This window comes from Macaca nemestrina, chromosome 15, assembly GCF_043159975.1.
Source record: "Macaca nemestrina isolate mMacNem1 chromosome 15, mMacNem.hap1, whole genome shotgun sequence".
NCBI classification, from domain to species: domain Eukaryota; kingdom Metazoa; phylum Chordata; class Mammalia; order Primates; family Cercopithecidae; genus Macaca; species Macaca nemestrina.
Window position 1 is genome coordinate 740,305 of NC_092139.1, and position 21,294 is coordinate 761,598.

General features: G+C 52.6%; 2 protein-coding genes across 5 annotated transcripts in view; one reads left to right on the plus strand and one right to left on the minus strand.

Annotated features, from left to right (window-relative positions):
• Positions 1 to 21,294, minus strand: part of LOC105470722 (pre-mRNA processing factor 6) — a 66,904-nt gene that overhangs the window by 39,404 nt on the left and 6,206 nt on the right. For 2 of the 3 annotated variants that reach the window (XM_071078996.1, XM_071078994.1), the window contains exons 2-3: positions 11,491 to 11,659; positions 9,541 to 9,659 (exon numbers count right to left, since the gene is read on the minus strand). In XM_071078996.1, coding sequence (XP_070935097.1) covers positions 9,541 to 9,659; positions 11,491 to 11,659 — 288 coding nt within the window. Of the gene's footprint in view, positions 1 to 9,540; positions 9,660 to 11,490; positions 11,660 to 13,703; positions 13,895 to 21,294 lie in introns of those variants that run through there. The other variant, XM_071078995.1, reaches the window with a different exon arrangement.
• On the plus strand, positions 16,099 to 21,218 carry LOC105470464 (sterile alpha motif domain containing 10). Of its 2 annotated transcripts, XM_024789322.2 has the most exons (6): positions 16,300 to 16,364; positions 17,367 to 17,482; positions 18,329 to 18,494; positions 18,577 to 18,748; positions 19,499 to 19,639; positions 19,798 to 21,218. In XM_024789322.2, exons 1-6 carry the CDS (start codon positions 16,356 to 16,358, stop codon positions 19,818 to 19,820), a joined length of 627 nt encoding a protein of 208 aa, XP_024645090.1. In that variant the 5' UTR covers positions 16,300 to 16,355; the 3' UTR covers positions 19,821 to 21,218. The 2 variants fall into 2 exon arrangements, with proteins under 2 accessions (XP_011720777.1, XP_024645090.1); XM_011722475.2 differs by lacking the exon at positions 17,367 to 17,482 and having other exon boundaries at positions 16,099 to 16,364; positions 18,313 to 18,494.

Genomic DNA, 21,294 nt, shown 5'->3' on the forward strand with positions numbered 1-21,294 from the left:
CAAAGTGCTGGGATTACAGATGTGAGCCAACGCGCCCGGCCCAAATCAAATATATTTTAAGGTAATTATGAATACATTCTTAGCTGGGCATGGTAACACACACCTGTAATCACAGCTACTCAGGAGGCTGAGGCACAAGAATCATTTGAACCCAGGAGGCAGAGGGTGCAGTGAGCCGAGATCGCACCACTGCACTCCAGTCTGGGTGACAGAGAGATTCTGTCTCAAATAAATAAATAAATAAATAAAAATACATTCGCAAGTCTAATAATTCGATTATCCACAAAATAAAAACATGTAGAAATTCATTAAAACAAAAAATATCTTACTTTGATCTAAATAACTCCATTTGAACATGAGTATATTTACTGCTTGAAAATTCACAAAATCCCAAAGGTAGGACCATCCTATAAACACCTAAGAAGTCCAGGCTCAGTGGCTCATGCGTGCAATCCCAACGCTCCGGGAGGCCGAGGCGGGCAGATCACCTGAGGTCAGGAGTTCAAGCCTGGCCAATGTGGTAAAACCCAGTCTATACTAAAAATATGAAAATTAGCCAGGTGTGGTGGCACGTGCCTGTAATCCCAGCTACTCAGGAGGCTGAGGTAGGAGAACTGCTTGAATCCAGAAGGCGGAAGTTGCAGTGAGCCAAGATCATGCCATTACACCCCAGCCTGGGTGACAAGATTGAAACTTCATCTCAAAAAAATAAAAATAAAAATTAGCTGGGCATGGTGGCGGGCACCTGTAATCCCCAGCTACCTGGGAGGTTGAGGCAAGAGAATCATTTGAATCCAGGAGGTGGAGGTTGCAGTGAGCCGATCTAGCCTGGGCAACAGAGTGAGACCCTGTCGCGCAAAAAAAAAAAAAAAAAAAAAAAAACCACCTAAAGGAAAAACAATAACTATCCTAGTTACTACCAAACACTCTACTGAACTCATCTCTCCTTTCCCTCCTTGCTTCCTTCTCTTCCAAGTAAACAGTTCACCTCTAACAACCAACTCAGCTCAGCTCCCCAGCTCTGTGTGCTAGAACAGTTTGCATCACCCATGTAACTGTACTTCAGCATTGAGACGACGTGTGAGGAGATGGTATTCACACTACTGTCCTTCCTGTTTGTATTACGACAGTTTTCAGAATAAAAAGTTTTAATAAGTACACTACTTTTTTTTTTTGAGATGGAGTCTCACTCTGTCACCATTCTGGAGTGTAATGGCACGATCTCGGCTCATTGCAACCTCCGCCTCCCAGGTTCAAGTGATTCTCGTGCCCCAGACTCCCGAGTAGCTGGGACTACAGGCATGCACCACCACACCCGGCTAATTTTTGTATCGTTAGTAGAGACGGGGTTTCACCATGTTGGCCAGGATGGTCTCGATCTCCTGACCTCATGATCTGCCCACCTCAGCCTCCCAAAGTGCTGGGATTACAGGTGTGAGCCACCGTGCCTAGCCAAGGACACTACTTTTTAAAAACGTATGGCCGGGTGCAGTGGCTCAAGTCTGTAATCTCAGCACTTTGGGAGGCGGAGGTAGGTGGATCACAAGGTCAGGAGATAGAGACCACCCTGCCAACACGGTGAAACCCCATCTCTACTAAAAATACAAAAAAATTAGCCAGGCGTGGTGGCGGGCGCCTGTGGTCCCAGCTCCTTGGAAGGCTGAGGCAGGAGAATGGCGTGAACCCAGGAGACAGAGCTTGCAGTGAACTGAGATCACACCCCTGTACTCCAGCCTGGGCGAGAGTGCAAGACTCTGTCTCAAAAAATAATAAATAAATACATAAATAAAAACATTTAATGACTTTCTACATGGGTCCATGTCACCTGCTATTTTTTGTTTTGTTTTTGTTTTAGAGACAGGGTCTTGCTCTTGCCCCGGCTGGAGTGCAGTGGTATAATCATAGCTCACTGTAGCCTCAAACTCCTAGGCTCAAGCAATCCTCCTGCCTCAGCCTTGGGAATGTAGTTGGAACTACAGACATGTGCCACTAATTTTTATTTTCTTTTTGTAGAGACAGGGTTTCACTATAATGCCCAGGCTGGTCTCGAACTCCTAGACTCAAGTGATCCTCCCGCCTTGGCCTCCCAAGGTACTAGGATTACACATGTAAGCCACTGCACCCAGCCTGATGTTTTTTAAAATGCATTAACCCTGGAGGTTCCAATCAATCTTTAAAATGTAGGGCTGGCCAGGCACGGTGGCTCATGCCTGTAATTCCGGCACTTTGGGGAGGCCAAGGCAAGCAGATCACGAGGTAGGGAGATACAGACCATCCTGGTAACAGGGTGAAACCCCATCTCTACTAAAAATACGAAAAATTAGCCGGGCATGGTGGCGGGCGCCTGTAGTCCCAGCTACTCCGGAGGCTGAGGCAGGAGAATGGCATGAACCCAGGAGGCGGAGCTTACAGTGAGCCAAGGTCACATGACTGTACTCCAGCCTGGGCAACAGAGCGAGACTCCGTCTCAAAAAAAAAAAAAAAGTAGGGCTGAGTGTAGTGACTCATGCCTGTAATCCTAGCACTTTGGGAGGCCAAAATTAGGGGAGGCAGGTGGATCACTTGAAGCCAGGAGTTCAAAACCAGCCTGGGTAACATTGACAAAAATTAGCTGGGTGTGAGCCAAACCCGGTGGCTCATGCCTGTAATCCCAGCACTTTGGGAGGGCAAGGCAGGCAGATCACGAGGTCAGGAATTTGAGACCAGCCTGGCTAACACCGGTGAAACCTCGTCTCTACTAAAAATACCCGTCTTGGCGGATCACGAGGTCAGGAGTTCGAGACCATCCTGGCTAACACGGTGAAACCCCGTCTCTACTAAAAAATACAAAAAACTAGCCGGGCGAGGTGGCGGGCGCCTGTAGTCCCGGCTACTCGGGAGGCTGAGGCAGGAGAATGGCGTAAAAACCCGGGAGGCAGAGCTTGCAGTGAGCTGAGATCCGGCCACTGCACTCCAGCCTGGGCGACACAGCGAGACTCCGTCTCAAAAAAAAAAAAAAATAAAATAAAAATAAAAATACCCGTCTCTACAAAAATTAGCCGGGCGTGGTGGTGTGCGCCTGTAATCCCAGCTACTTGGGATTCAAGAATCCCTTGAACCCTGGAGGCAGAGGCTGCAGTGAGCCGAGATCATGCCATTGCACTCCAGCCTGGGCAATAGAGTGAGACTCCATCCCAAAAATAGCTGGGTGTGGTAGCAGGTGCTTGCAATCCTAGCTACCTGTGAGGCTGAAGCAGGAGAAAAGCTTGAGCCAGGAATTCAAGGTTGCAGAGAGCTATAATCAAGCCACTGTACTCCACCCTGGGTGACAGAGCAAGATCCTGTATCCAAAAAAAAAAAAATTAAAATGCAATGCCATTCACACTTAATTACTCTAGGTACAAAATTATGCACAATGATTTACTAATGAGCTTCTAAAAAGATTTCCAGGCCAGGCACATTGGCTCGTGTCTCTAATCCCAGTACTCTGGGAGGCCAAACGATACGGTTTGCATCTGTGTCCCCATCAAATCTCACGCTCAATTACAATTCCCAGTGTTTGAGGTGGGGCCTGCCGGAGGTCACTGAGTCACGAGGGCAGATCCCTGGTGGCCTGGTGCTGTCCTCGAGACAGCAAGTTTACACCACGCAAGATCTGGTTGTTTAAAGTGTGTGGCAAGACTGGGCACGGTGGCTCACGCCTGTGATTCCAACACTTTGGGAGGCTGAGGCGGTCGGATCACTTGGGGTCAGGAGTTCCAGACCAGCCTGGCCAACATGGTAAAACCCTGTCTCTACTAAAAACACAAAAATTAGCCAGGTGTGGTGGCATGTGCCTATAATCAAGCTACTCGGGAGGCTGAGGCAGGAGAATCACTTGAGCCTGGAAGGCTCAAAAAAATAAAAAATAAATAAAATTCCAGAACTATATTTTACTATTCTAAAATTATCTTCAAAAAATAAAACATTCCACATACATCCCAGGAAGTTATAATTACAAGTATAAAAAGCAACAGAGCTGGGCACAGTGGCTCACATCTGTAATCTCAGCACTTTGGGAGGCTGAGGTGGGTGGAGCACAAGGCCAGGAGCTTGAGACCATTCTGCCCAACATGGTGAAACCCTGTCTCTACTAAAAATACAAAAACTAGCCAGGTATGGAGGTGGGCACCTGTAATCCCAGTTACTTGGGAGGAGTTCTCTTGAGGCAGGAGAACTGCTTGAACCCAGGAGGCAGAGGTTGCAGTAAGACCACACCACTGCACTCCAGCCTGGGGCGAGACTCCGTCTCAAGAAAAATAAATAAATAAATAAATGAGTTCACTGTAGATGTATCTATTTAATTCTGGGTCCATCCTGTTCCATTGGTCTATGTGTCTGTTTTTCTGCCAGTACTATGCTGTTTTTGTTACTATAGCTCTATAGTATAATTTGAAGTCAAGTATTCCTCCAGTTTTGTTCCTTTTGCTCAGGATAGCTTTGGCTATTCTGGATCTTTTGGGCTCTATATACATTTTAGAATTATTTTTTCTTTTTTTGAGGAGCTTCACTCTGTTGCCCAGGCTGGAGTGCAATGGCACGATCTCAGCTCACTGCAACCTCCCAGGTTCAAGTGATTCTCCTGCCTCAGCCTCCTAAGTAGCTGGGATTACAGGGGCCTACCACTATGCCCAACTAATTTTTGTATTTCTAGTAGAGATGGGGTTTCACCATGTTGGCCAGGCTGGTCTTGAACTGCTGACCTCAAGTGATCCACCTACCTTGGCCTCCCACAGTGTTGGGATTACAGGCATGAGCCACTGCACCTGGCTATTTTTTCAGTTTCTGTTAATGTCCCTAGTATTTTGACAAGGATTGCATTGAATCTGTAAATCACTTTGGGTAGTATGGATATTTTATTTTATTTTAAGATGGAGTCTCACTCTGTCACCCAGGCTGGAGTGCAGTGGTGCTATCTTAACTCAATGCAACCTCGACCTCCTGGGTTCAAGCGATTCTCCTGCCTTAGCCTCCCGACTAGCTGGGACTACAGGCATGTGCCACCACGCCCAGCTACTTTTTGTTTTTTGATTTTTTTTTTTTTTGAGACAGAGTCTTGCCCTGTTGCTCAGGCTGGAGTGCAGTGATACAATCTCGGCTCACTGCAACCTTTGCCTCCCGGGTTTAAGCAATTCTCTTGCCTCAGCCTCCTGAGTAGCTGGGATTACAGACGTGTGCCACTACACTCAGCTAATTTTTGTATTTTTAGTAGAGACAGGGTTTCACCATGTTGGTCAGCCTGGTCTCTAACTCCTGACCTCAAGTGATCCACCCGCCTCAGCCTCCCAAGGTGCTGGGATTCCAGGCGTGAGTCACAGCGCCAGGCAATTTTTGTATTTTTTTAGTAGGGATGGAGTATCACCACGTTGGCCAGGCTGGTCTCCAATTCCTGACCTTCAGTCATCCACCTGCCTCGGTCTCCCAAAGTGCTGGGATTACAGGCATGAGCCACCACGCTGGACCAGGTCGTATGGATATTTTAAACACTGATTCTTCCAATCTATGGACACAGAATCTCTGTCCAATTTCTTGCATCAATGTTTTATAGTTTTCACTGTAGAGATCTTTCACTTCTTTGGTTAAATTTATTCCTAAGTATTTTATTTGTAGCTACTGTAAATATAATTACTTTCTTCATTTTTCAGATGGTCCACTGTTGACGACAGAAATGCTACTGACTTTTGTTTGTGGATTCTGTATCCTTCAACTTTTTTTTTTTTGAGACGGAGCCTCACTCTGTCACCCAGGCTAGAGTACAGTGGCACCATCTCGTCTCACTGCAACCTCTGCCTCCCAAATTCAAGCGATTCTTGAGCCTCAGCCTCCCAAGTAGCTGGGATTACACGCACCCGCCACCACGCCCGGCTAATTTTTGTATTCTTAATAGTAACGGGGTTTCTCCATGTTGGCCACGCTGGTCTCAAACTCCTGACCTCAGGTGACCCACCCACTCTCGGTCTCCCAAAGTGCTGGGATTACAGGTGTGAGCCACCGCACCTGGCAACATAGCCTGCAACTTTAATGATTTTGTCAGCTCCAACAGCGTTTTGGTAGAGTCTTTAGGGTTTTCCAAATATAAGATCATACCATCTGCAAACAAGGATAATTTAACTTTTTCTTTTCCAATCTGGATGACTGCTCCAGCTAGGACTTCCAGTACGATGTTGAATAACAGTGGTGAAAGTGGGCACCTTGTTCTGTTCCACATCCCAGAGAAAAAGTTTTCAGTTTTTCCCCATTCAGTATGATACTAGGTGTAGGCCCATCGTATATGGCTTTTTTTTTTTGCGACAGTCTTGTCGTGTTGCCCAGGCTGGAGTGCAGTGTCGTGATCCTGGCTCCCTGCAACCTCCACCTCCCAAGTGGCTGAAATTATAGGCCTGAGCCACCACACCCAGCTAACTTTTGGATTTTTAGCAGAGACAGGGTTTTACCATGTTGGCAAGATGGTCTCAAACTCCTGACCTCAAATGATCTGCCTGCCTGGGCCTCCCAAAGGGCTGTGATTACAGGCGTGAACCACCGCATCCAGCTGTATATAGCTTTTATTGTGTTGAGATATGTTCCTTTTTTTTTGAGACAGGGTCTCACTCTGTTGCCCAGGCTGAAGTGTGGTGGTGTGATGTCTGTTCACTGTAACCTCCGCCTCCTGGGCTCAAGCAATCCTCCCATCTCAGCCTCCTGAGTAGCTAGGACTACAGGTGTGTGCCACAAAGCCTGGCTAATTTTTGTATTTTTTGGAATGAAAGGGTATTTTTTTTTTTTTTTTTTTTTTGAGACGGAGTCTCGCTCTGTTGCCCAGGCTGGAGTGCAGTGGCCGGATCTCGGCTCACTGCAAGCTCCGCCTCCCGGGTTCACGCCATTCTCCTGCCTCAGCCTCCCGAGTAGCTGGGACCACAGGCGCCCGCCACCTCACCCGGCTAGTTTTTTGTATTTTTTAGTAGAGACGGGGTTTCACCGTGTTAGCCAGGATGGTCTCGATCTTCTGACCTCGTGATCCGCCCGTCTCGGCCTCCTAAAGTGCTGGGATTACAGGCTTGAGCCACCGCACCCAGCCAGAAAGGGTATTAACCCTCTTGCCTAGGCTGGTCTCACACTCCTGAGATCAAGTAGTCCTCCCGCCTCAGCCTCCCAAAGTGCTGGGATTACAGATGTGAGCCACCATGAACCACCACGCCCAGCCTGAGGTATATTCCTTCTACACCCAGTTTTCTTAGAGTTTTTATCGTAAAGGAATGTTGAATTTTATCAAATGCATTTTCAGAATCAATTAAAATGATCAGGCCGGGCGCAGTGGCTCATGCCTGTAATCCCAGCACTTTGGGAGACCAAGGCAAGCGGATCACGAGGTCAGGAGATCAAGACCATCCTGGCTAACACGGTGAAACCCCATCTCTACTTAAAATACAAAAAATTAGCCGGGTGTGGTGGCGGGCGCCTGTAGTCTTAGTTACTCAGGAAGCTGAAGCAGGAGAATCACCTGAACCCGGGAGGCAGAGGTTGCAGTGAGCTGAGATTGTGCCACTGCACTCCAGTCTGGGCAACAGAGCAAGACTCCGTCTCGGAAAAAAAAAAAAAAATTGTATGGTTTTTCTCCTTCATTCTGTTGATAAAACGTGTAACACTGATTCATCTGCATATGTTGAACCACCCTTGCACTTGTACCCCTGGGCAAAATGCCGCTTGGTCATGATGAACAATCTTTTTTTTTTGAGATGGAGTCTTGCTCTTGTCTCCTAGGCTAGAGTGCAATGTCGTGATCTCGGCTCACTGCAACCTCCACCTCCCAGGTTCAAGCGATTCTCTTGCCTCAGCCTCTCAAGTAGCTGGGATTACAGGCATGCGCCACCATGCCCGGCTAATTTTTATACTTTTAGTAGAGACGGGGTTTCACGAGGTTGGTCAGACTAGTCTTGAACTCCTGACCTCAGATGACCCAAGATCCGCCCACCTCAGCCTCCCAAAGTGCTAGAATTACGGGCATAAGCCACTGTGCCCAGCCAATGAACCCTCTTTCCAATGTCTTGTTGAATATGGTTTGCTAGTATCCTGCTGAGCATTTCTGCATCAGTGTTCATCAGGGATACTGACCTAACGTTTTCTTTTTTCAGTGTGTCTTTGTCTGGTTTTGGCATCAGGGTATTACTGGTTTTGTAGAATAAGTTTGGACGTATTCCCTCCTCTATTTTTCAGAATAGTTTGAGTAGAATTGATACTAGTTCTTCTTAAAATACTTGGTAAAATTCAGCGATGACGCAATCAGATTCTGGGATTTTCTCTGCTAGGACTCTATTACAGCTCTGATCTCACTACTTATTCGTCTGTTCAGGTTTGGGATTTCTTCGTGGTTCAATCTTGGTAGCTTGTATGTGTCATTTGACATCTTTAATTCATTTGCAAATTACTCAACATATAAAAAATTAATCAACAGTCAGTGAGCCCTTTTCCAAGATGGTAACCCTGATGTATCATAAAAGTAATCCACAAAATTCTACTGATTTCTGGAAAATCTTAAGAGTTCTTAAGCTCTCCACTGCAGCCCCCAGCCCCTAAGGCTGTTTCGTAACAGCCCAGGGCTTATCCAAGCATGGCTACGACACACCAAGACCCTCAGGTGGCCTAAAAGCTGAGCAGACACACATGTACTATTGCAACGTTTCTCTGAGTATAAAACAATTCAAAACAGCCGGGCGCAGCGGCTCACACCTGTAATTCCAGCACTTTGGGAGGTCGAGGCGGGCAGATCACGAGGTCAGGAGATGAGACCACCCTGGCTAACATGGTGAAACTACGTCTCTACTAAAAATACAAAAATTAGCCGGGCGTGGTGGCGGTGCCTGTAGTCCCAGCTACTCAGGAGGCTGAGGCAGGAGAATGGCGTGAACCCGGGAGACAGAGCTTGCAGTGAGCTGAGATTGCGCCACTGCACTCCAGCCTGGGTGACAGAGCAAGACTCCATCTCAAAAAAAAAAAAAAAAAAAAGGCCGGGCACGGTGGCTCATGCCTGTAATCCCAGCATTTTGGGAGGCCGAGGCAGGCGGATCACGAGGCTGAGACAGGAGAATGGCGTGAACCCAGGAAGCAGAGCTTGCAGTGAGCCGAGATCGCACCACTGTACTCCAGCCTGGGCGACAGCGCGAGACTCCATCTCTAATTAAAAATTCAAAACTTTTTTTTTTTTTTTTTTTTTGAAACAGGGTCTCACTATGTCAACCAGGCTGGAATGCACTGACATGATCATGGCTCACTGCAGTTTCTACCTCCTGGGCTTAAACAGTCCTTCCACCTCAGCCACCCAAGTAGCTGGGACTACAGGTGTGCACCATTTGACTAATTTTTAAATTATGTGTAGAGATGAGGTCTCGCTATGTTGCCCACACTGGTCTCAAACCCCTGGGCTCTAGCTATCGTCCTACGTTGGCCTCCCAAACTGATAGGATTACACACGTGAGCCACTGTGCCTGGCCTCAAAACTTTTTTTAAAGTTGGATAAACACCGTGAAAGGCAACAATCTCTTTTACCGTCTTTCTTTTCTTCTTTCATCCATCCTTTTATCCAGGGCTGCGTAAATGGCATCCGCTTCCTCGTCATCTTTCTCATAGGGCCCGCTTGAGAAGAGGCTCCCAGCGTAGCCATTAAACTGAGAAGCAAACGACATGTGCAGAGAGGTCAGCTTTTCCTCCATCACCATCCCCACCAGCAGAAACAGAGAAGATCTCTACTTGTGAAATACTTGCTAAATTATTTTCTCCAGCCAACGAAGCCAAATTGAGGGACAGTCTACAATATAACTGGTGACTACTCTTCAAGTGTCAAGGGCATGAAAGACAGAGGAGCCGCTCCAACTGGAAGGTACCAAGCAGACATGACAAAATGCAACGGGGGTTCCTGGACTGAGCCTAAGTCAGAAAACGGACATTCGTGGAAACACATGAAATGCAAATACGACTGACAGATTAGTTAACAGTACTGTGTCGATGTTAACTCTTTCGTTTCAATAACTGCACTGAGGTCATGTAAGATGGGGAGAAGCTTGGTGAAAGATATGCAGAAACTTTTTTTGGGGGGGCACTATTTTTGCAAGTTCCTGCAAATTTAAAATTATTTCAAAACTAAATTTTTTGTTTGTTTGTTTTTGAGACGGAGTCTTACTCTGTTGCCCAGGCTGGAGTGCAGTGGCACGATCTCAGCTCACTGCAAGCTCCGCCTCCCAGGTTCACACCATTCTCCTACCTCAGCCTCCCAAGCAGCTGGGACCACAGGCGCCCGCCACCATGCCCGGCTAATTTTTGTGTATTTTTAGTAGAGACAGGATTTCACCGTGTTAGCCAGGATGGTCTCGATCTCCTGACCTGGTGATCTGCCTGCCTCGGCCTCCCAAAGTGCTGGGATTATAGGTGTGGGCCACCATGCCTGGCCTCAAAACTAAAATTATTTTTTTAAATATTCCTCAGAGGAAAGGCGTCACATGTTAGAAGACAGTTAATCGATATTCAGTCAGCTGAGGTTTTTCTGTAGATGTCTTTTTAGAGGGCAAGCACTAAAGCCAAAAAAAGCAAACACTGTCACCAATTCCACTTTAAGTTTTTATCATTAAAGACTGGCAGCCAGGCGCGGTGGCTCAGACCTGTAATCCCAACACTATGGGAGGCCGAGGTGGGCAGATCACCTGAAGTCAGGAGTTCGAGACCAGCCTGACCAACATGGAGAAACCCTGTATCTACTAAAAATACAAAATTAGCCGGCCATGGTGGCACATGCCTGTAATCCCAGCTACTCAGGAGGCTGAGGCAAGAGAAATCGCTTGAACCCGGGAGGCGGAGGTCACCATGAGCTGAGATCGCACAACTGCACTCCAGGCCGGGCGCGGTGGCTCAAGCCTGTAATCCCAGCACTTTGGGAGGCCGAGATGGGCGGATCACGAGGTCAGGAGATCGAGACCATCCTGGCTAACACGTTGAAACCCCGTCTCTACTCAAAAAAATACAAAAAACTAGCCGGGCGATGTGGCGGGAGCCTGTAGTCCCAGCTACTCAGGAGGCTGAGGCAGGAGAATGGCGTGAACCCGGGAGACGGAGCTTGCAGTGAGCTGAGATCCGGCCACTGCACTCCAGCCTGGGCGACAGAGCCAGACTCGGTCTCAAAAAATAAATAAATAAATAAAAACAACTGCACTCCAGCCTGGCCAACAAGAGCAAAACTCCGTCTCAAAAAAAAAAAAGACTGGCCAACACGAAACGCCAAGGCAGCGGTCCCAACATCTGCAAGAACGCCTCCTCTGACAAGAGCAAAACTTCGTCTCATATTTTTCCTCCTCCCTCTCACTCTCTGTAAAGATGTCCCATGAATAGCTGAAATTTTAAATGCATGAGCCACTCCAAGCCATTCATTACAGACACCAACACACACTGGTGAGGTCAGCTGCTCCCAGAGACTGGCTGGAGGAGCCACGAAAGCTGGACACATCTCACCTCGTCGTAATTGGTGTCATTTAGATCCTCATCGTCATCGTCAGCAGCCTGGTTTTTCTTCATCTGGTCCCCAACAGTTCTCTTGCCTGGGGGCGCGTGGCGATCATCCACGGGATCATTTGCATCACGGGCGGGCCCGATGTCTGACCGTGTGGTGAAGCCAGTGGCGCTGCGGGAGACCCCCAGGACACCCGGTATCTGAACAACTCTGTTCCTGTGCTCTTCTCCACCCCTGGTCATCACTTACTAACACCTCGTTTTCTAACACCTCTGGGAAATCTCCAAAGATCCTGGTGACAATGATCTGCAGTCTCAAACGCTACCGATCTTCTCTGCTTACCTGAAGGTTTTAGCCTATCCTGACGATGTTACCAAGGCAATCTCTCTCCACCCTAAGGTTTCCATCATCTCCCCCTCCACATCCAACTAGGCCCTTAAACCCAAGTTGGCCCAAACTGAGGTCCTCTTCTGTACCCACCTTATAGCTGCTCTGGGGTGTTTCAGCTGATAACAGCACTGCTGTCCCAGATGACATAATCTTTGCCTCCCTCTCCCACTTTCCCCATCCTGTCTGTCCCCAAGTACTAATGAATCCACCTTCAAAATCCCTCCTTCCCGGCCGGGCGCGGTGGCTCACGCCTGTAATCCCAGCACTTTGGGAGGCCGAGACGGGTGGATCACGAGGTCAGGAGATCGAGACCATCCTGGCTAACACCGTGAAACCCCGTCTCTACTAAAAAATACAAAAAACTAGCCGGGCGAGGTGGCGGGCGTCTGTAGTCCCAGCTACTCAGGAGGCTGAGGCAGGAGAATGGCGTAAACCGGGGAGGCGGAACTTGCAGTGAGGTGAGATCCGGCCACTGCACTCCAGCCTGGGCAACAGAGCGAGACTCCGTCTCCAAAAAAAAAAAAAAAAAACAAAATCCCTCCTTCCCAGACTATGACTCGCATCACAGCTGGAAACCAAGGTAGCTCTCCCTGCCTTTAGCCTTCTTCTACTTCAACCCATGCTCTGCCAGATGATTCTTTCCAAAACACAGCTCTGACTAAAAAATTCTGGGCCGGGCGCAGGGGCTCATGCCTGTAATTCCAACACTTTGGGAGACTGAGGCAGGTGGATCACGAGGTCAGGAGTTCAAGACCCCCCTGGCCAACATGGTGAAACCCTGTCTCTACTGAAAATATAAAAATTAGCCAGGTGTGGTGGTGGGCGCCTATAATCCCAGCTACTCAGGAGGCTGAGGCAGAGAACTGCTTGAACCGGGGAGGCAGAGGTTGCAGTGAGCTGAGATCACGCCACTGCACTCCATACAGAGCAAGACTCCGTCTCAAAAAATAATAATAATTCTGAAGGGTCATGGTCTTTCTAATACATCCAGGAACTGCAGCCTGACGCTCAAAGCCTCTCCAACTTCCTGAGCTCTTTTCTATTGGTTGCACATTCCACTCACACTGGACTCCCTCCTGTTCTCTGGGCTTCCTCCTTACCTCACTTTTTTCCGAACTCCTGCACACAGAATGTCAGTTTCTCTTTTATCGCTACCACGTTTCTGCAGCCCTAAGTCCAGCTCTCCTACTAAACTTGACTCCAATGCTACTCTCCATTAAGCATTGGGTTCTAAATCTGGTCTTCTTTACGTGCTTATTTATGCTAATACCAAACCCTCCTTAGTGAGCTTCTGGTCCTCTGATGATGCTCACTATCGGAGCTTTGTGTGTGCCCCACAGATTCTAATATAATACCACCACCAAGAAAAACCCAGTAGTTTTCCTCATCAAATGAATAGCCAAATAGGGTAATAACGACTGCTCACTTATCCAGCAACGTATGGTGGTCATCTGTGTTGCAGGCAAGGAGGACCCAGGCACGCTTAAGGCGGGGCGGGGCGGGGGGTGTGTCAGCCTGACCTGGGGAAGGTGGTCGCGTGTTTCCACTACACATCAGATTCCTCTACACCTCACTGCAGACTGCATACATCATTCCCCATCTTACAGACCAAAACACTGGGCTGAGAGCCAACATGTCCCATCTAGGCGGCAGGCAGGGTGCACACACTTATGTCCTGACCCCAAAGCCCGTTGCTTCCTGCAGGGATTAAGCCGATCCACCAAGCGTCTTTTAGACAGCGCGGCCACAGACCCCCGCCCCCAAACACGCGCACTGCGCTCCGCTAGCCGGGTCCCCGCCCCTGGCGCGCCGCTCCAGGCCTCACCCCCGGCCCAGCCCCGGCACGTAGCCGAGCGGAGCGGGCATCCCCAGGAACGGCTTCTTCTTCTTGTTCATGGCGGCGGCGACGACCAAGGCTAGGAAGCAACGGAATGAGGCAGCGGAAGAGGGGAAGCAGCAGAGACTCCAGGCTTCGACGTCCGAGGCGCTCCGCAGGAAGGTGTCGCGAACGTCGCGTCACCCGCGCCCCGGAAGCAGAGCCCTCAGTCCGCACACGCCCCGCCCACTTTTTTACTCCCCGGGCGGAAGCCCCGACGTGCGGGTTCGACGACTTCCGGCCGCGGCTAAGGGGCGGGGACGTGGCAGGCGCGTGCGCGGGAGCGCCTCCTCGTGGCGAGGAGAGCCAGGCCGAGCCTGCACTGGGACCCTAACAGGCCCCGGGGGGCCAAAAATAGCCTGAGGCATCGCTCCTTCCCGAGTGCTCTCATGCATTCCCGAGGAGACCTGTCTGTGCCAATAGGACCCGTGGTCCCCTCCCTCTGAACCAGCCCAGCTGCCCGCCCTCGCCCCGGGTGGGCCCTGATCACTTCCAAGCAGAGCTGTACCCTGTCCAGTTGTGCAGAGCTTGTGTGTACTGGTTATGGGCACACCTGTCTGTGTGCGTCCTGGGCGCACACTGCTGCCCTAAGCTTTCAGCACTCATATTCTTTTTTGTTGTTGTTGTTGTTGTTGTTGAGACGGTGTCTCGCTCTGTCGCCCAGGCTGGAGTGCAGTGGCGCAATCTCCGCTCACTGCAAGCTCCGCCTCCCGGGTTCACGCCATTCTCCAGCCTCAGCCTCCGGAGTAGCTGGGACTACAGGCGCCCGTCACCACACCCGGGTAATTTTTTGTGTTTTTAGTAGAGACGGGGTTTCACCATTCACAGGATGGTCTCGATCTCCTGACCTCGTGATCCGCCTGCCTCGACCTCCCAAAGTGCTGGGATTACAGGCCTGAGCCACCGCGCCTGGCCTAGCATTCATATTCTTGAACCTCCATTCATGCATCTGTCCCTCCAGTGGGACTAGAGACCCCACCCACGCCCACCAACATGCCTTGTACATTCTGGTGAGAGCCACATCCTCAGCTCCTGGAGAGCTAATTGAAATAAACAACCGTAGTTGACCTGTAGGGAACACGTCAGCACATGAACACGGCTGTCAAGCATGTGAGTGAATTCTATGTGTGCGATTAGTGGTGTATGATTAGTGTGTGTGATTAGTGGGGTGTGTGATTAGTGGGGTGTGTGATTAGTGTGTGTATGATTAGTGTGTGTGATTAGTGTGACTAGTGTGTGCGATTAGTGTGTGTATGATTAGTGTGTGCGATTAGTGTGTGTGATTAGTGTGTGCGATTAGTGTGTGTGATTAGTGTGTATGATTAGTGTGTGATTAGTGTGTGTGATTAGTGGTGTATGATTAGTGTGTGTGATTAGTGTGTGTGATTAGTGGTGTATGATTAGTGTGTGTGATTAGTGTGTGTGATTAGTGTGTGTGATTAGCGGTGTATGATTAGTGTGTGTGATTAGTGTGTATGATTAGTGTGTGTGATTAGTGGTGTATGATTAGTGTGTGTGATTAGTGTGTGTGATTAGTGGTGTATGATTAGTGTGTGTGATTAGTGGGGTGTGTGCACACCGAGGTCAAGTGTGCTCGTGTTCTGGGTGCACGTGCATGACTGTACTCTGTGCATGCATTTCTACATGTCTGTGTGCATCTCTGCTCCTTCTGCTGTAAGACATCTTCCAGAGCCCCTACATACACCCAGGGAGAGCACCCAGGCTCCTGGGCAGAGCAAGCCGAATAGCTGGTTGCAAGCCTGGCCTGCCACTGCACCAGGCAACCACAGTTCCCCAGCCCAGCCCCATCCCAGCACTTCTCACTGGAGTCCTGGAGCAAACACACCGCTCCGGCCTGTTACAACCTCCTTGGAGTTCCTCTCTGCCCCATCTCCAGGCAAGCCCCTTTCAGTTACAGAGCACTGTACCGCCCCCTCTCCCCCGGGCACTGAGCCAGGTTCTGGGGCTGCAGGGGGAAGGGAGAACCACCCTGATGTTCACAGTGGGGTGGGCGGTAAGGAAGAGTCAAGCTGGTTTCTCCGGGGAAGCGGGTGCCCATTTGAGAGAGAGTAAAGAGGTAGGAGACCAGGGAAGTGTGTGGGAGGGGTTGATCTGCCCCTTGTCCTGGCTCCGGTGGGTAGAAGGCCCCCGTAAGATGCTCCTCAGCCCACCCCCACGCACAGAGGGGCCCGACCTCAGAGGACCCCCGGCAGGTGCACGGGGACTCTTCTCCGCGGAGTCGTGCCCAGGGGCGCACGGACGCCCCTCGCCCTGGCGGACAGCCTTGGCGCACGCAGGCCCGCGCGCCGCCGACACACCTCGGAGCTCCCGGAGCGCGCCCGGCACACAGGGCTCGGCGGCAGGTGCCTCGCCGCGCACACTCGCGGGCCGCGGGGACCGGCTCGGGCGCGGGGCCGGCTGGGGCGGGGCGGGGCGGCGGCGCGCGTTCCCCGCCGGCCACACCGGCCGCCCTGCACTCGGCGAGGGGCGTGTGCGCGGGCCTGGCACCCGCGGGCCCCATGTTCACCGAGCTGAGGTCCAAGCTGAGCCCCCCGCGTGGCCGCGCCGGGGCCGTGCGCGCGGGCTTCGGGGAGCGCCGGGATGTGGACGGTGAGCGGGGCTGGACCCGGGCGCGGGGATTTCGCGGGCGGGGGTCTCAGGGACCCAGAGGCACGGTGGGGGGGCGGGACCCGGCGGGTGTCGAGCGGCGGCGGCGGCGGCTGGGGGTATTCGGCGGATGTCTCGGCTTAACGGGGTTCCGTGGCCTTTGTCCTGCTTTCGGGGGCAGCCAGCCTCAGGCCTTGGGGGTCAGGGCGCCCTTGGCTTGGGGTGAGGGGGTGACAAGCCGGGGCGCCTGTGTTCAGGTTGGCACTACGCTCGGGTCACCTTTTCCTGCGCGCGGAGAAAACCCTCCGCAGCCTTTGCAGTGGGGCCGAGAGGGGGCCGAGGTCACATCCCGCCTCGGTGCCCCCGCCCCATTTCCTTCTGGAATCCTGACGTTGAGGCGGGAGGGACCGGACCGACAGACCGCGGGAAGGACGGAACTCCCTCCGGGAGTGCGGGCAGGAAATGGGCGGAGCCTGCTCGGCCTGGGCAGGTGCAGTGTGAGCGGAGGAGTCCGACGGGTTCCCCCGGCTGCCGCGCGCTTCTGCACCAGCCCCGCCGCTGCAGGCCCTGCAAAGCCCGGAGACCACGGTGCCTGTCCGCTGGAAGGCGCAGCCTTAGAATAAATCTTTTCCCACAGCAGTAGGGGTTACCTCGGGGCGGTGGCCCACTGACCACACCCTCTGCTGACCCTAGACCTCAAATCTGGAGTCACCAGGGGTCCTGTTCCTGAAAGTTGCAAGAATGGGGGAGGAAGGTGTTAAGTCTCTTAAGTCTTACAGGGGTGGGAGGACCGGGGAGTAGGATGTGGTTTTCCCCCAATAATCAGACCTCCTAGACACATCCTCAACCCCTGCCCTGGGTGTGGAGTGGGTGGCTGAGTCTGGAGCCGGGAGGGTCTGTCACTCTAGGGTGGATGGGGTGAGGGCCCTAGCATGGGAACCTCACCTGCCCTGCTGAAGTCCTGGGTGCTGTAAAGACAGGGGCAGGCCTTCTGTCTCCCCACAGGCTCTGTTCACTTGCAGACACCATACAGAGCCTTCATTCATTCATTCATTCACAATGAACGTGGGGTGCCCCTGTGTAACAGACGTGGATCAAGACACCTGCCTCCCGAGACTCAGGTCAGCAGAGATGATGATAAAGCTCAGATGAGATGCTTTAATGCAGTTACTGCAGGAAGAGGGAGCACAGAGCATCACCGTGGGTCCCCAAGCAATGGCTGCACCCCACATACCTGTGCTGACCTGCCCATATCCAGTGGGTACCCACCATTCATACGGCCGGTGTTTTCCCGGGCCTGCAGGCCCTGTGGGAGGCAGCACGGCTGGAGAGCCCAGCGCGTGTTTGCGGAGTGAGGCCTGCTTGTGGGTTGGCCCAGAGTTCAGGCTGTCAATGAGTCATAACCAGTAAGTCGGGCCCCAATGCCAGATAGGGCTGTGTGAACTGGGTTTCTTCAATGGCGACGGGCAAGCAGCATCCTCAGCCCGGTTTCCCCAGCACAGACGACCTCCCCAGACTCGGGACCTGCCTTTCCTCACAGCAGGCTGTGTGTGCACTTCCTGGTCTGGTGTGGTGTGTGCAAGGCTTGTGGGCCAGCCCAAGGCAAGGGTGAGGTCAGGGCTGTCCCAGGACAGCTCCTCCTGCCATATCTGAGGTCCCTTCCCTTGTGGGCACATCCTCTAATCTAAGCAGAATCCATTCTGCTCCCCAGAGTGAGGGCTGTAGACTTGCAAGAGGAAAGGCGTTCCCAGTTCTTCTCTTTTTGTGCTGGGTGAGGTCCTCAAAACGGGTCCTGCACACTTCCTTCTGCCTTTGGAGGCCTGGGAACCCCTCACTGGCGAAGTGATTTCCCACGCTAGTGTAGAGGAGATGGGGCAGGGAGCTAGCTCTCAAGTAGAGGAAGCCTCTGGTTCTGCCCTTGACTGCCCTGACCAGGCACCCACACACACAGCCACTGCCCACTTCAGCTTCTGCCAGACCCTCCTGGAGCACACGGTGTCAGCTGAGAGCATCCCCTGCCACTTGCCTGGGACACCTGGCACCAGTCTCACATGGCATGACTCCCGCAGCCAGAGGGCGGCCAGCAGCAGGCCAATCAAGCTCCTGCAGCAGCCCGGCACAGAGACCCCCCAGGTACCCACCCCCTCCACCCACCTCCATCCCTGCCCTGCCTCTCCACCACTCTCATTTTGGCTGCCACGCCCCTCCCCTGCAGGGCCGGCTGTACTCTGATCACTATGGCATGTACCACACAAGCCCCTCGCTGGGCGGCCTGACCCGGCCCGTGGTCCTGTGGAGTCAGCAGGATGTCTGCAAGTGGCTCAAGAAGCACTGTCCCCACAACTACCTCGTCTACGTGGAGGCCTTCTCCCAGCATGCCATCACCGGTACAGTGGGGCTGAGGGTGCTGTGGGAGTGGGGCTACCTGCCTCAGAGCATCTCCTCCCCACACTCAGCCTGCCTTTCTCTTGCTATTGTTTTCGTCTGTCTAGTTTCTTCTGTGAATCCACCTTCCCTCTGGTCTTCATCTCTGCAGAATCTGTCTTTTTTATTTCTTCGCCTTTCTTTCTGTGTCTCTTCCCATCTCTCCGTGCTATCTTCATCTGGCTTTTCTCTTCCGTCCCTGCCTTTTGCTCTTCATCCTTTCCCTCTGCCTCTCTCCCTCTAAGTTTATCTGTTTCACTGATTCTCTTTCTCCCTCTGAGTCTCGTTGTACCCTGCTTCCTCTCTCTCTCCTCCCTCTTTCTCTTTCAGTCCCTGCCTGTGCCTTCACTCAGTTTGTTGTTTGTTTGTTTCTGAGAAGGAGTCTCGCTCTGTTGTCCAGGCTGAAGTGCAATGGCACAATCTCGGCTGACTGCAACCTCTGCCTCCCAGGTTCAAGTGATCCTCCTGCCTCAGCCTCCTGAGTAGCTGGGACTACAGGCGCACACCACCAAGCCCAGCTAATTTTTATATTTTTAGTAGAAACGGGGTTTCACCATGTTGTCCAGGCTGGTCTTGAACTCCTGACCTCAAGTGATCTGCCCTCCTCAGCCTCCCAAAGTGCTGGGATTACAGGCGTGAGCCACGGCACCAGCCTTGCCTTGGCTCTTGATGCCTCTGTTGGCCTCAGCTCAGCCCCTCTTCCCTCTCCCCAGGCCGGGCACTGCTGCGGCTGAATGCGGAGAAGCTGCAGCGGATGGGGCTGGCCCAGGAGGCCCAGAGGCAGGAGGTGCTGCAGCAGGTGCTCCGCCTGCAGGTGCGTGAGGAGGGGCGGAGCCTGCAGCTGCTCAGCCAAGGTCAGTGTGAGGTGCCAGAGAGGCCTGGGGGCTGATGGAGAAGCCCCTCTGAGTGCGGGGTGGGATGACCTCAGGAGGGTGGCTGTGAGCCCCAATAAGGGCCCTAATGCAGATGATGCCAAAGACCCCCCCCATCCTCACCCTCTTCCACCCCACAGCTTCCTTTGGGAAAATGTCCTAGCTGCTGCTGAGGCTTGAACCCAGACCCCAGCACTGTGACGGGAGTCCACGGCTAGGGAGGAGGCAGAACTGGCCCCGCAGCCCCTCTTGGACCCTGCAGGATGCCGGGGCGGTCAGGCTGGCCCAACGGACAGACAGGACCAGGATCACCACCTCCCGGCGCCTCTGGTTGGACATTCCAGGTCATGCCCTGGGGCTGGGTGGGTAGGGGCTGCTTGAGTGTGGCCCCACCTCCTGGGACCTGAGCCCAAGCCCTCCCCTGGTGCTGCTGGCAGCATGTGGGGCAGCTGCCTGGAGCCAGAGCCGGTTTGGATGTCCCCCCAGACTCCCAGGGAGTCTGTTTATTTACATTCCCCTCTCCACGTGATGTCCGTCCCCCATCGCCTGCTGAGTCATCTGTCTGTCCACCCACCCAGCCCAGTTCTAGGCAGTTCCCCAGCACCTCCAGGTTGGCCCACACAGGTGCCATAAGTTGCCTTGGCTCCCTGTGGCTTGTGCCCATGCCCCTGCCGGAGCCCAGCAGGCCCACCCATCATCTAGAGCAGTGGCCATCAGCACCTGCCCAGCGGCACCATGTCAGGCACTTTCATCATTATTTATACATCTTCACCACACCCCCTCTATTCATGAGAAGAAAGCTGAGAAAGGCCCAGATTGACCAAGCACCAGAGACAAAATGTGGCACAACAAGGACCTCGGCACTGTCCAGGTGGCTCTGTGCCCAGGGCCCAGGCTCAGCAGTGCTCCCTGCCCTATCTTTGGGAAAATCTTGCTTTTACGGTGGTCCCCACTCCCGCCCTCAAGAACAAGGGCCTTGTGCGTGGGCTTTCCCATTGCCGCTTTCCCAAGAAGGCCTGTGAGGATTCAGGGGAGAGGCCTCCCCAGGGCCGCTTCCCCTACACCTGCCCAGAGACCCAAGCAACCCCTCTCTGGGTGGTTCAGGGCTGGTGCTGCCTGGCGGAAGGACAGTGAGGGCAGCCCTGGCCAGCCCCGCCCTCTTGTGCCTCTGCCCTCTTCCGATCCCCTCGGGGCTTCTGAAAATCTCAGGGACAGATGAGGCTGAGCCCCCAGTCCCCTCTGTGTGCTTTGAGCCTCCAGACTCAAGGCTGGTCACTGCGGGTCCCAGGTAGAATTTGGACAACTGGCCTGGCCGCTCCCCTCCCGTAAGCCCCCAACAAGGGGAGACCCTCATCCCTGCCCCTGTGTGGCTGCCCAAGTATTCTGCCTGCCTCCCACCATCAGCCCTCACCCGGGATGCCCGTCCGCCTCTGCTCCCCTCCCTCCTCCTCTGTCCTGCCTGGCTCACGCACGCCTGTCTCGTCTTCCTTGTTTTGTGCTCACTTTTTTATACTCTGACAAAAAAATAATAATAATAATCAGAAATAAAGCTGGTTCCCAAGTGCTGGCCATGCTGCGTCTGCGAGGGGGCGTCCGGGCAGCCGCGGCCACGAGGGGGCAGTGGCGTCGCGCCCCGG

Excerpts from the sequence above, each read along its gene's own strand:
- LOC105470464 (XM_024789322.2), top strand. Across the intron at positions 17,483-18,328 it reads ACCTGCCTCCCGAGACTCAG|CTTCTGCCAGACCCTCCTGG; the intron begins GTCAGCAGAGAT and ends TGCCCACTTCAG. Across the intron at positions 18,749-19,498 it reads CTCCCAGCATGCCATCACCG|GCCGGGCACTGCTGCGGCTG; the intron begins GTACAGTGGGGC and ends CCCTCTCCCCAG.